This window comes from Varanus komodoensis, unplaced genomic scaffold (genome assembly GCF_004798865.1).
Source record: "Varanus komodoensis strain SLA01 unplaced genomic scaffold, ASM479886v1 scaffold38, whole genome shotgun sequence".
Lineage (NCBI taxonomy): Eukaryota > Metazoa > Chordata > Lepidosauria > Squamata > Varanidae > Varanus > Varanus komodoensis.
Window position 1 is genome coordinate 7,974,704 of NW_025335909.1, and position 12,738 is coordinate 7,987,441.

Genomic DNA, 12,738 nt, shown 5'->3' on the forward strand with positions numbered 1-12,738 from the left:
CATGTGTTTGCCTCAGGAGGGATCCAAATCTACCCCATGCAGGGGTGCATCAGGCCACCTCTCCTGTGGGGTGAAAGAGAAGAGATCCGTTTTAAGAGCCTTTCCTTTGTAACATGAGAGCATCTCTCTTTGACCACACAGCAGTGCCTGGCTCTCTGCTGAAGATTACTGAGTTGGCAACTTCGTTTGCCTGCCTGGCTACAGAAGGCCAACACTGAGGTTGCCCTCTGCACCCCTGTCCTGCATGGTGCAAGACACCCCCCCACCCCCCGGCCGCCTTCCTCCAGAGTGTGCCATTCCTGGAACAGGCCGTTAAAAAGTTGCTGACTCTTGCTCCTTGCTCCTTGTCTCTCCGAATCCACAGGGGGGACCGGGTTTTTATCTGCTTTTTTCTCCAATATTTTTTTATATCTAACAGTGAAATATTTATATGGTCCAATAAAAGGCAGAAAGCTTGCAATCTCTCTCAAATTCATCGGAGACCAAGAGCAGCTTCCTTGTACGAATTTAACACACAGCAGTGACCCCTGGTAATTGACTCCATACATCTTTAGCATCAAGAATTTGCATAATACACAGGAAGATGATTGATGGCTCCTGGAAACCAAGAGGCCATGTGCACCTCCATCCGTCTTGCGTCCCCCGGCCTGTCCCCCCCTGCCCCGCGCCGCCAACGTGGCAGTGACTCCGCGCCTCCTCGCGTCACCTTCCTCCCATCACAGGCCCTCCTCCGCAGCATCCCTGCCAAGAAGAAGATGGGTTGCCCCCAGATGAGGTGCAGCGACCCACCGTGGCAAATTTAGGTTGCAGATCCAGAGGGGGCTTGCAGTGATCCCGTTGCGCTGCACAGCCGGGCAGGACCCGGAACTGGCTGCTCCGTTCCGGTCTCCAGCCCCACCTTGGGCTCCTGCCTTGCTCTGGGGTGACCTGGCCCAGCCCCATGTCATGCCTTGAACACACATGCCCTGCCCTCCTTCCTCCTCCCCCTCCCCCCAGGCATCAGGTTCACAGTCCTGGCAGGGCTGAAACTGGACACCCGCGCCCGGTGCCCTCGCCCGGTGCCCTCTCTCTGCCTGCCCGATCGATGTAAGTCGTGCTCTTTGTTCATGTTTTACATCCATTTTTTAAATCAAAGATAAAATTCCGGGCTGCCTTAAGGGGTTTCTCACTGGCGGGTTTGTATCCTCCAAAGCCAGCAGGATGTGAATCCTTAATTCTTCACTGAAACATTTCCCTGCCCTTGGAGTGAGCAGCGTGTGGTTTCCAGGGCGTGACTTAGCAGGTCAGCTTGCCTCATCCCGGAGCTTTCGTCCCCGCATCCCCTCCCCAAATTCCACTGAAATTAAAAAGCCATCCAGACCTTTAAAGGCTTATTTATGAATGCTTAAAAGCCCAAGCAACTTATGGTTGGGACGTTTTCCTTCCCTGCAGATAGACATCTGCCGGAGGTGGTGTGGAGTCGGTTTGTTTTTTTGAAGATATCACACGGTGCAATATGGTGTTCTTTTCCTCTTTTGACACCATCGGTGTGTTATTTTTACAGTTATTGAGGAAAAGGAGAAAGGAAGAGAGTTATTAAGAATATTGATCAGCCAAATGGCCCACTAATTTGAACCCCCATCTGTATTTATTTGTTTGCATGAAAACCTCTCAAATCCGAACTCTTTTCGGCATCTTTTTGAGGCATGCAGCGTGTTCCCACTGATGGTAAGGCCTGGCCTTGTTGGGTTTGGCTGTCTGTAGGTGAAAGACCCAAGCCCTTGGCTGTGTACATGTGTGCACATGCATGCACATGGGTGCGTGCACACACACGGGTGCGCGCAGGGCTCCATCAAAGGAATGGCCCCTCGTCCCACTGCCGGGGCCTGGCACTCTTCATGTGAACACAGAGCATGGCCCAGGCTCAGGCGCCTGTGCTTCTTCCAGGCTCTCTCAGGTCCCAGTCCAGCCTGGCTGTACCGCACACATAAATTGTCCTGGCCGGAAGCAAACACCTTGGCCCAAGGCACCTGAGCATCCCTCCTTTTCCAAAGGGTCCCGCCAAGACGGGCTGCATCATGCAGTCGCTTCCGTCTTATTCCATGAATCTTGCAGGACGGCACAATGTCGTCCAAATGTCGTCTCCTCCTGTTTCCAACCCTGCCATGTTTCCCCATCATTTCCCCTATCTTTTATTCTTTCTACTAAAAAAAGGATGAGGAGGAGGAGGAAAAGACAGACATGGCTGTGCAAGATCTTTTGCCTGGAAGCCCAAAGTATTGTTCATCCGAACTACTCTCAGCCACAAAAGTTCACCGGAAACACTTCTCGGAAGAATGCAGGAGAGCTATTACTCTACCTATGGATGACCTGCGATCATGTTTACTTACTTCTTGTATCACAAACCTCCCTGGAGGCATCGTCCAGGGAAAGGGGGATATCGCCCACTCCACAAGCCGCGCTCCCCTGTGCGGGTGGCCTGCAGCCCTCCCTGGGGGCCGGGGGCAGATCTCACCCGTGCCTCCTCTTTCAAAGGAATTCTCCCTGGACACACGGCTCCATCACTCATTAGAGTAAAAGCCCCATAACACACGGTGTCGTCCTTTGATTTTCAAGTCACTGGTGGGAAAGAGCTGGCTTAGGAAAATGTTATGTATGAGATGCACAATGTAAAATGCCACAACCCCTCTCTCCCTCCCTGCCCCCCTCCCTCCCTGCCCCCCCCTTTGTGTGCGTGCGTTCTGTTTTGGTTTTGTTCCAGAAGGAGCTTAATTCCGTTGCTTCTGAACTGGCAGCTCGGCAGGAGGAAAGCGAGCATTCTCATAAACATTTAATTGAACTCAGCCGGGAATTTAAGAAAAATGTACCTGAGGTACAGTATATTTGCTATTACAGAATTAACTCGGTGGGTAGGTATGTCCCCCCTCCAACCCCATTCAGTGAATCGGGGGCTTGTGTGCATGGAAGGGCTTTTTGTAAAGTTTTGCACCAACTTGAGTGACTAACAAAGGGAGAATAAGATAATTAGCCACAAAGGCAAATTATAGCCCAAAGAGTTCAATTATGGCTTATGGAGACGGTCTTCGGTGGCACTGCCGTGGCAAGGGGCCCGAGAGGCCGGATCCTGACGCGCGCTGAGTGGCGCATGTGGCAGGCAGGCAGGCAGGCAGAGCCCCCCTCCCCGCATCCCTGTCGGAGTCGTGGGCGTGCGCCCCAGGAAGCCTCTACCATGAAAGTGGCTCTCTCGCTCTTGCTCTCCTCAGATGGTTTATAAAAAGCAGAAATCCTGGCGGCCACCTCTCTCAGCAGATGGGACGCCGCTTGGGTGTTTGCTGTTGTCATTGCCGTGCTGTCTCTCCGCAGAATGCATTTTATTTTAGTCCAGTTGAGGGCTGAAGGCCCCCCCGCCCCCCCACCACATGCCACTTCATGCCAGTCTGTGGTTATATTCCTTGCTTGCATTTATATGCGGAAGAGGAGATGGGGGGAAGGCAGGATGGCAGAGCTTTCTGTCCTCCCTCCCCCAAGCCGGTGCCCTTCCCATGTGCTGGATTGTGGCTCCCAGCGTGGCCGGCCGGGGCACACGGCGAGTTTGAGTCCAACCCACTTGAGGACAGAAGGTCAGGAAAGGCTCGGCATAACAGGGAGACAGGCAGTGGGGCCCTTCGTGGGATGCCCAAGCCCTGCCCCAGGACATCTCTTCCTCTGAGCTCAACGAGGCCACTCCTGCTGCTAAGGGGACCAGCACGGTCGCTGAGGGGCCCCGGTGCCCCCAAGCACCTCCACGGACTCCCCCGTGAACGCCGTCGGCAAAAGCGGGACCTGGCAGCTGGTGCCCCAAGGAACCCTTCAGTCCACGGAGTCCGTGTCCTTGGAGCCCTGCTGAAACGAGTGTGGGCCCCGCCTGGTATCAAAATTAGCCACGGGCCAAGGACAGGTGGCCACTTCCGCCTGTGAATTGGCGTCCCTCCTTCGGGTTTCTTGCATCTTAATTCTGGCCCAGGGCATGGGCCATGCGCGCGTCTCATTGCTACACCGGACCTACAGCCCGTGGCTTGAGACGGGGAAGATGGGCGAACAGGGCTGAATGTGGGTGAGCAGTGCAGCCCGCCTGGCAGCTCTCCGAAAGCGGTCAAGAGGCCGCTTCATCCCCAGAAGGGGGCCTGGCCAGAGAGACCCCGTTCCAGCAGCGACAGTCCTCGCCTCACACTGTGTTCCCGCCTGCTTTCCAGGCCCCGCTCTCCTCGGGGGGTGCCCAACATCCGGCCCGGTGCTGCGGGTACGGGCTTGCCTCTCCCCCACCGGCACGCCTAGCCCTGGCCGAGGGATCCCCGGGGACCTGAGAGCCGCATCGCATCCGTGTTCCGAGCACCACCCTGCGGTCTTGCACAGCGCCATAAGCAAGTCCTGCGATATTAGGGCCGCAAACCTTTCATGGCTTTATCGATTCAATGAATCTACTAAAATCTTTAGATGGATTTAAAAGGCACCCTTAATAGGATAATAGAGCTTTTTAAAAAGTGCCATGATAAACCGTGGGTGGCTGGGGCCATCTTTGTCAAGAGACGTGCTTCTGCTTTTTACAACCTCAGTTACCCTTTCTCAACCTCTGGTGTCTTCCAGACGTCTGAGTCCACAACTCCCTGGCTGGGGATGATGGGAATTGCTGCCCAGTCCAGCAGGGCACCGGGTTGGGGCAGCTGATCTAAACTTATAAAAAATGTTCTTTCCCCTCACTCAGAATTATTATCCCAGTCATCAGTATGCAAATGTAATCAGTTAATTAGTCGAATAAGCCTTGTACAATTAATCCGGGCTTCTTTTCAGTAGGTGATAGCCCAATTTAAAATGAGTTAGAGTCCAGACCTCAAGGGCTGCATTAGCCAGCATCCTGTTGCATCTGTCCAGGGAAGCCGAGCCTGAGCCTTGGACAGGATGGCAGCCTTCGGGGTTTCTCCAGAAAGCCACACCTGCTCCCCTATCCTGACCCCTTTTACCCCGCCACGGATGGACGTTTTTCTGGCTCTTGTGTCGTTTTGCCCCCACCCCACTAAAAGGTGGAAAGAGCTTGCCTGGCGGGGTCAGGGGTCTGGGCCAAGCTACGCCAGTCTGGCTTTTTGGCCAACCCACTTTGCCTTGGGCCCTGCCGCCCAGCAGGGTGCCGGATTCGACCCGCAGGCTCTGTTGTGAGCCAGCCGGGAAGCAGTGCAGGGATGGAATAACCAAGTAAGCGATTTTGCGCTCGCGCCTTAGTCAATTCAAGACTCGCACTATTTCTTTTCTTTCAGGAGGTCTGCGATATGGTGGCTCCTGTCTTAAAAAGTTTCCAAGCGGAGGTAAGACACTATCTTTGCCTAAGGTGCTCTTGTTGACCCCTGTAAAAGCGGCAGGAAACACCTGAGCGGACCCAAGATGGAAACTGGGTGCCGAATTAGGAAGGCACAGCGAGAGCAGGTTCAGGGCCCAGTGCTGGCTCCGGGTGGGAGGCCTCAGCCCAGGCTGTAAAACACCTTCCCCATCCAGGTGTCTTCCAGGTGTGTTGCGCTGCCTCTGCAGGCATGCCCAGCCGCTGAGCTCCTGCAGCGTCCTTCATCCCAGAGCCTCCTTTAGCTCTGGCGCTTTAATCGCCGTCAGTAGCTCCACCCTCTGCCTCTGGTATCTATCCTGTCCCAGTTGTGTCAGAGGGTGAAGGCAGACAGAATGATCTACGGTGGCTGGTGGAAATATTTGCAGAACACGCAGGGAAAACAACATGTCTCTCAATAATTCCTTCCACGTTCCATGCGGGGAGCTGCGCTATGTGATGCGGAGCCTGCCGGAAAATAGTCGCAACCCTGATTCAGCACCACAGACATGGCGGACTGGGCAGGCACCCCGAGGGCCACGCAGTCAAGAGACTTCTGTGTAGACGGCCGTGTCTCCGTTTGCGTGCTCTCCCTCTCCCACCCTCCCTCTCTCGCATAACATTCAAGTTTTTTCCATCTCCTTTATGCACATCCTAGTGACCTCTCCTTTAAAAAAAAGAACGATGTTCTCACCCATCTCTTTTTCGGCTTAATTTAAGCCAGCCCTTAAAATCTGGCGCAGGAAAAGGTGGCTCGTGAACAGGCAGGTGCTCAGGTGTGCGCCTCACTGCAGACGCTAGCAGCTGGGATCCAACAGGGCCCCGTGGTTGCCCTCCTGCTGTTCCTCTCCGAGCCTCCATGGGAAAGGGGAGGCCACACACCCGGCGTGTTTAATCGCCGAGTGCCAAGTTAAAGTCGAGGTGCTTCCGCCTCCCGTTTTGGCAGCCCCAGACCATCTTGTGAGCACTTTGCCAGCGAGCCCAGCGCTGAACTTGATGTGTCCGGGAAAAGCGGCTTGAGCGCCTTCCCAGGGAAAGAGAGGCAATTCCGCACTCCGGGGGAGAGCCCTGGGGACGCCTCCTTGTGTGCCCCTTCCGCCAGAGCCTGTTCAGTGGATGGGAGGGGGTGGCGAGAGATGGCGGCAGGTCAGCGTGCAGGTGAGGGTGGGCAGGTGAGCCGGGAGCAGGCCGGCCAACTGACCAACCAGCCCCTAAGCAGGGACGGTCTGAGAATGGCCCTGCAGAGTGACAAGCCGGGCTTGAGTCGGGCCCTGAACGTTGTCGGTGTGCCATGTCATCTGACGCCCCGTGGAGCCATCTGCTGCCAGGGGGCCGCCGGACCTGGCTCTGGAGCACCACGGAGGTGGGCCCATGGCTCCCTCCACAGCAAGGCCCTGCAGCAGCACCGGCTTGGCTGCCCAGCTGGGTCCCGCGGCCAATCCCCTCTCCAGGCCCTAGTCCAAGACCCCACAAAAGGCAGTGACACAGGCGCGCCTGACGCAGGCGCTCCGGGGCCCGAGGCGGCGCTCTCCCTCTGAGAGGGGGCCCGCGTGCAGCAGGCACCTGCACCTGGTGATCTGCCTTCTCCATGAAGGTGCGCGTGCAAGAGGTGCGGGTGCCCGGCAGCTTGCACGCAAATCTGTCGCCTGGGGTTTTTTGTTGCTTGCACATCCCAGTGACTCCAGACTCTGGTGCCTCCTGCTACTGAGCTGCACAGCAGGAGCGGTGCCTTGTGTTGGTGCCACTCCTTCATTTACTCGCTCGTGTGTGTGTGGGAAATCGGATCTAGTTTGGCTTTAGGTGCCGCCGTGGCTCTGAGAGATTTAAATTCCGCCAAGACGGGGTGATGGGGAAGCAGAGTGAGAGAGAACGAAAGCAGGCACTGGAGAAATCTCACACTTGGAATGCTCCTAAAAGGCCATCCCTCTTCTGGGGACGGGGAGGCGGGAGAGGAGAAGGTGTTCCGCCTTTTGCACTGTTTTTTCCTACCATACTTAGCTCGAAACCCCCAGAGAGATGCCGGCACTCGGCAACAACACATTAGAAGCCTGTCATCTTGCGAGCTTTGTGTTACTTTTAAATCTGTCTCTTTGGAACGACATAATGGCATAAAGAAAAATATTAAAGTAAACAATAACTGGATTTACACAAATGTGGGCTGATTTCCATATTTTTCATCACTTCATTTTATTACCCAGTTTTTACTGATATGCTTATTTATTTATAGGGCAATCTGGTATTGATTCATTCCGAAATGCTTGGCATAAACACATAAGAGAGTGATAACAATAGGAATATATTTCTAGTAGTTTTAAATACTGCCTGTTTTCCCGATAGACTTCATTAGATCTTCGGGAGAGGATGAGGGATGTGGCAGGTAGGGGTGGTGGGTGGCTCCTCATGGAAAGCATTCCTGCCCAAGGAGGAGAGGCGGCTGCGCCATGTCACCCTGGCCCATTAGCAGTCCCGGGCCAACGTCTTGGAGGGGCCGGCTACCCTCCCTCAGCCCTGAGAAGGGCTGAGAATCCTCCAGCCTCCAGGTCCCAACTTGGGAAGTAAGAAGTGTGACCTGTCCGCCTGGACTCTGCAGAACGGGGCCCCGTCTTCACTGGTGGTGCAGAGAAGCTCTGCTTCTCCAGAGGCACGGAGAAGTCAGGGTCCAGATGTGCGTGAACGTGCGAGAGAGGCCAGCCCTGCCTGGCCTGGGGCAGCTAATGGATTCCTACCTCGGTGGCCCTGCTCATTTCATTGTGCCACGAATCCAAGCTGGCCTGCGGGGCTCCTCCTCGCCAGTCTACCCTCTCCACAGGCCTTGGAGGCACGTTTAGCTCAGAGTCAGGGGCTGGTCCAAAGTCACCACTGGGCCAAGCAGGGATGGGAGCCCGGCTCTCCCGAGTGCCAAGCCGGCACTTCAGACGGGTGCGCCATGCTGGTCGGATTGCCCTGGCCTGCCCCAGCATGGCGGCCCTGGAGGGTTAACCATGGAGGAGAAGGAAGGGCCTGCTGCTGCCCTGCCCCTCTGGAAGGGCGGAGGTTATGCCTCAAGGGCCAGATCCAGACGGAAGGGGGATCCGGGATCAGCTGCACGAACCGATCAACACCCACATGCAGAGTCCGTCCGTCCGTCCGTCCACTGGCCCACTCGCTCTCAGGCTCCCCTTGCACCCCAGAGAGGCCCCAACACCACCTTGCTTGGCCCTTCTTATGGGGCTCAGGGCCTCAGGCAGCCCCACACGTGCCCTGGGGAAAGAGCAAATTGTCCCTCCGAGCCACTTCCCTTTCTGTGACCTGATTCAATAAATAAAAACCCAGCTCCGATTCTCCGTCGTGAGGGAGACAAAAGGCTGCCCGCGATGGAAGTGGAGTGGCGACAGCATGAAATGGCCAAAGTTTTTGAATCTCCTCGCAGACGGAGAAAAGAGCAAAGCCAGAACCCTGCTAATTACAAAAGTTGCTTTATGAAAGATAATTCAAAGCAATAATTTAGCAAACATAATCAAGTAGCACAGATGGGGATTCTGATGAATAGTTTGCAACATGCAATTAGCAGCTCTTGCAGTTACATATCATTAACCCTCGGAGCACAAAAATTATTTTCTCATTATTAGATGAAAAGGTAAAATTAAGCTGACTAGACAGTTAAGGAACAAACTACAATTAATTACCTTCATTTATTACAGTCATTATTTGAAACTTTATTTTTCCCCTCCTCCTCCTCCTTTTTCTTCTTTTGGATGGATGAAAACATCTAAATTAAAAGTTTTAGTACATTAAAATTAAGGTGAAACATTCTCTGTGCCCAAACATCTAAACTGGTGCCCCCCCCCAACTAACCCTGTGGTCTGCTCTCCCCCCATGAGAACAGAAAGTGCCACCAGGGCAACTAAGAGGGAATATTCAAGGGTGAAATAAAGGCTGTGAAACGTTAATCTCAGACATCTTACAAGCAGGAACATTTAATTAAAAGCACAGGAGCCCTGGAAGGGCTTACAAATGTTTTGATAGGACTCACTGGCCACAGTTACGGTTTATGACTCCCAAATCAACACAAATTGGGCTTAAGGGGGAAAAGATCTCGTAGTAGGTGCCATCAAGTCAAGCCTGACTTAGGAGGATGTCATGAATGAAGCCCAAGGCTGTGGCTTCCTGGATGGATCCAGTCCACCTCATGGTCTTCCTCCTCCTCCTCCTCTTCTCCCTTTTTACTTTCCCCAGCAATCCAGTGAATTTTGTTTTATCCAGTGAATTTTGTTTTGTTTTATCCAGTGAACTTTGTCTTCTCGCGATGTGCCCGAATTGCACAAGGGGTCCGGCAGGGATCCTCCTGGCCCTACAAAGCCTTGGATGCTGGCCTGGCTCTGTCTCACTGAGCTCCGGGTCATATCCCCATCCGTCCCACTGGTCCAAGCGGTGAGGAGAGACTTCAGGCAGGCTGGTGCCCTGGAGCTTGCTTCCACCAAAGGGCACCCTGAGAACAATTTCAATCTGACGGGCCTGGGCCAATTCTGGGGGACCGGATGGGACTGCAACCCCTCTGCACTTAAACAATCACACACAGACATCCCAAATGTACGAACTCTGCAAACTCCTCTTCTTTTTGCATCAATTATTTTGCCAATTTGCCACTTTCTGATTTTGCTGGTCATGGGACGACGGGGAGAAGAGCTATGAAGATGCCAGATCCGGATCCTTCTACCACGGGAGTCCCGGTTCATCCACAGAGTGTGGCTTTGGAGGCCCTTCTGCGCCATGAGGACCTCAGGATTGGGCCTGGCTTCTGCTCCTTTAAGGAAAGCCAGGCTTCTCCTGGGAAAGGGCAGCAGGTGCGCAGTTCTGGGTTCTATGTTGGAATGCCCAGGTCAGACTTCCCCAACCTCCCGGAGTGTTGGACTGACATCCTTGACCATGCTTGTTGGGAATGATGGGAGTTGTGCCTCAACACATCTGGAGGAATCCGCTTGGGAAAGGCTGGGCTTGGAAGAGCTCTGGACAGCGACCTGTTGGACTCTGAAGTAAAAACAAACAAATTAATATGTTTTACAGTCCAAAATATAACTAAGAAATTAAATAGAAAATATAACATTAAACATGCAATTAAAGTAAATCTTAATAATACTGTGCACTCCAGCACCAGAACCATAAGATATGTGTTAAAGAAAAAAAAATCATTCAAAAATTATTTCAGGACATTTCCCCCTTCCAAAATTGCAATGATTCTTTTGACAGTTCAAATCCTTTCCCGTTTTCCAACACATATTCAAGAAAAGCACCCCAAATCTCGTTAAACTTAATTTTCTTTATATCCCCCTTTCTCACTTTAATGGCACAATTTATCATTAACAGCTATATTCCAAACTTCTCTATACCAATCACACAATTGATAATCATATTTTACTTTCCAATTCTTAGCTATGATTAATCTTGCAGGAGTTATTAACTTTGTTATTAATTCTTTATTATTCCAACTCTATTGTTTCTTATCAAATATTGAGAGTAATGCGATCTCAGGGCGTATTTCAATATTTAAACTTAATATTTTACTACTCTCTTTAGAAACCCCTTCCCAAAACTCCATTATATGTTCACATCCCCACCATGTTTGCGAAACAGCACCGGTTAAGGCTGCGCCGTACGTGGTTGTCAGAGGCGAGACACGAGATGGGGGGCAGAGCTGAGGAGTGGGACAGATAGCCCCCCCCCCCCACCGCCAGCAGCCTTGGCCAGGAAGGCCGTGCTTGGCTGGGCAACTTCCCAGCCTAGGCGAGAGACCAGTGGCCAGCAGGGCTCAGACAGATCCCACCTTCTGGCCGAGGGGTGACCCAGCCAGCACAGTTGGTGCCTTGCCCCAGGGCCGCTGTGTGGAGAGCTGGGACTCCTGGGCTTAGCCCCAGAAGCTTCTGAGAGCAGCCCTGCCCCTGCAGCCCTCTTCAGCGGTGCTCCCCATGGGCACTCCTGGATGCTTGTCCGTCTCTTTCACAGAATTTCACCGGCTATTGCTGATGCCCGGGAATTTCGAGGCTGGTTCATTTTCTCTGCCCAGATTAAATGGCCTAAGATTGCTTCTTCCCGACGTCTTTGCTGCATTGATTTCAGCCTCCGAGCCTGCAGTGTCAGTTGCGTTCCACCTACCTAGCGATGCTTCCGAATCGGGCTTTATTGTGCAACACCCCGCCTCGTGCATTAATTTTTTTAAGGGAGCCCAGGTGATGGCGGCTTCCCTTCCGATGATCCTGGGTTTCTCTACACTTCTTACCACACACAAAAGACTCCACCGTGGTAGAAATGGAGGTGGTGCCACATCTGGAAGTTGCCTCAACAGACATTGACAACATGCCAGGAGTACTTAAGTTCTGCAAAATCCTGGAGGGAAGGCCTTTTTTGAGCAAGGGGGTTCTGTGACAACATGCAATTACCCCTTTTGTTCTCCAGGCTGCTGGTCATTCCCCCCCCCCCCCCCTCAATGTGAAGTTCTGTCATTAGTCCCACAGTCTTGGCGCTGCGTGTACAACCATCACCGGCTCTCCGAACATGAATGGGATCCCAGCAAGCAGAGAAACCACATTGTGCCACGTTCTTTGCCATGACAGGCAAAGCGCCTCTTCAGAAAGTTCTAATGAGATTAACATCCCTTGGCTTCTAATATCAGGATCTTTGCCAGAGCGTCATTGTGCCTGTCAGGAAATATTATAACAAAATTAAGGGCCAGCAGCAATTTTCTTTCATTCAGCATCATCATCTTGGCAAAGTAAATTATTTAAAGCTTTCTTGTCCTCTATTCTATTATTTTCTTTTCTCCTTAGCTAAGTGAGTCTTTGCAGCAGATCTTCAGTATATTTCGCACTTGAAATAGCATCATCGAAAAGGATCATACCTATTCATTAATTCACCTCCTTTCTAAACCATGAATTCGCGAAACACACATGGCCCCCTTATGAATGAGATACATTAGGTTCTTGCGGTTGCTCTTTTTGGTATGAATCAGATGCGGCTCTGTTTTGGTTTGTTTTGGTGCTTGTGGTTCTGCTGGAGGTCTTCTTGGTCTTCAGAGGGACTGCCCAGACCTGTCCCCATCCAGTTCTGGATAGGTGAACATCTGGCCTTCCAGCTGTTGGATTGCAAGCCCTGCCTTGGGATTCCTGCATCTATCCTCGTTGGCTGGCAATGCCTCTTTTTCTATCATGGTGGGTTCTGGTGATAACAAATCACCTACGCTGCAGTTCCGGGAATAAAGGCGATCTGTGGCAGGGCTGGGCAGAAAGCAGATTGGGATCTGTGGGTCCTGGGCCTCCATGTGTCCCCGTACTTTAATAAAAACGACTCAAGAAGCCACACTGTGGCTGTCTTCATGCTCAGTGCTTGACACTCAGCCTCAGAGTTCTTTAGCCGTAAAATAGAAGAGCGAATCGGTTGTTTTT

General features: G+C 52.6%; 1 protein-coding gene across 1 annotated transcript in view; it reads left to right on the forward strand.

Moving 5' to 3' along the window:
* The window catches only part of CUX2 (cut like homeobox 2), a 117,072-nt gene that overhangs the window by 62,137 nt on the left and 42,197 nt on the right, over window positions 1–12,738 (forward strand). Inside the window, exons 2-3 of the mRNA XM_044440953.1 lie at window positions 2,741–2,851; window positions 5,268–5,315. Coding sequence (XP_044296888.1) covers window positions 2,741–2,851; window positions 5,268–5,315 — 159 coding nt within the window. The remainder of the gene's footprint in view (window positions 1–2,740; window positions 2,852–5,267; window positions 5,316–12,738) is intronic.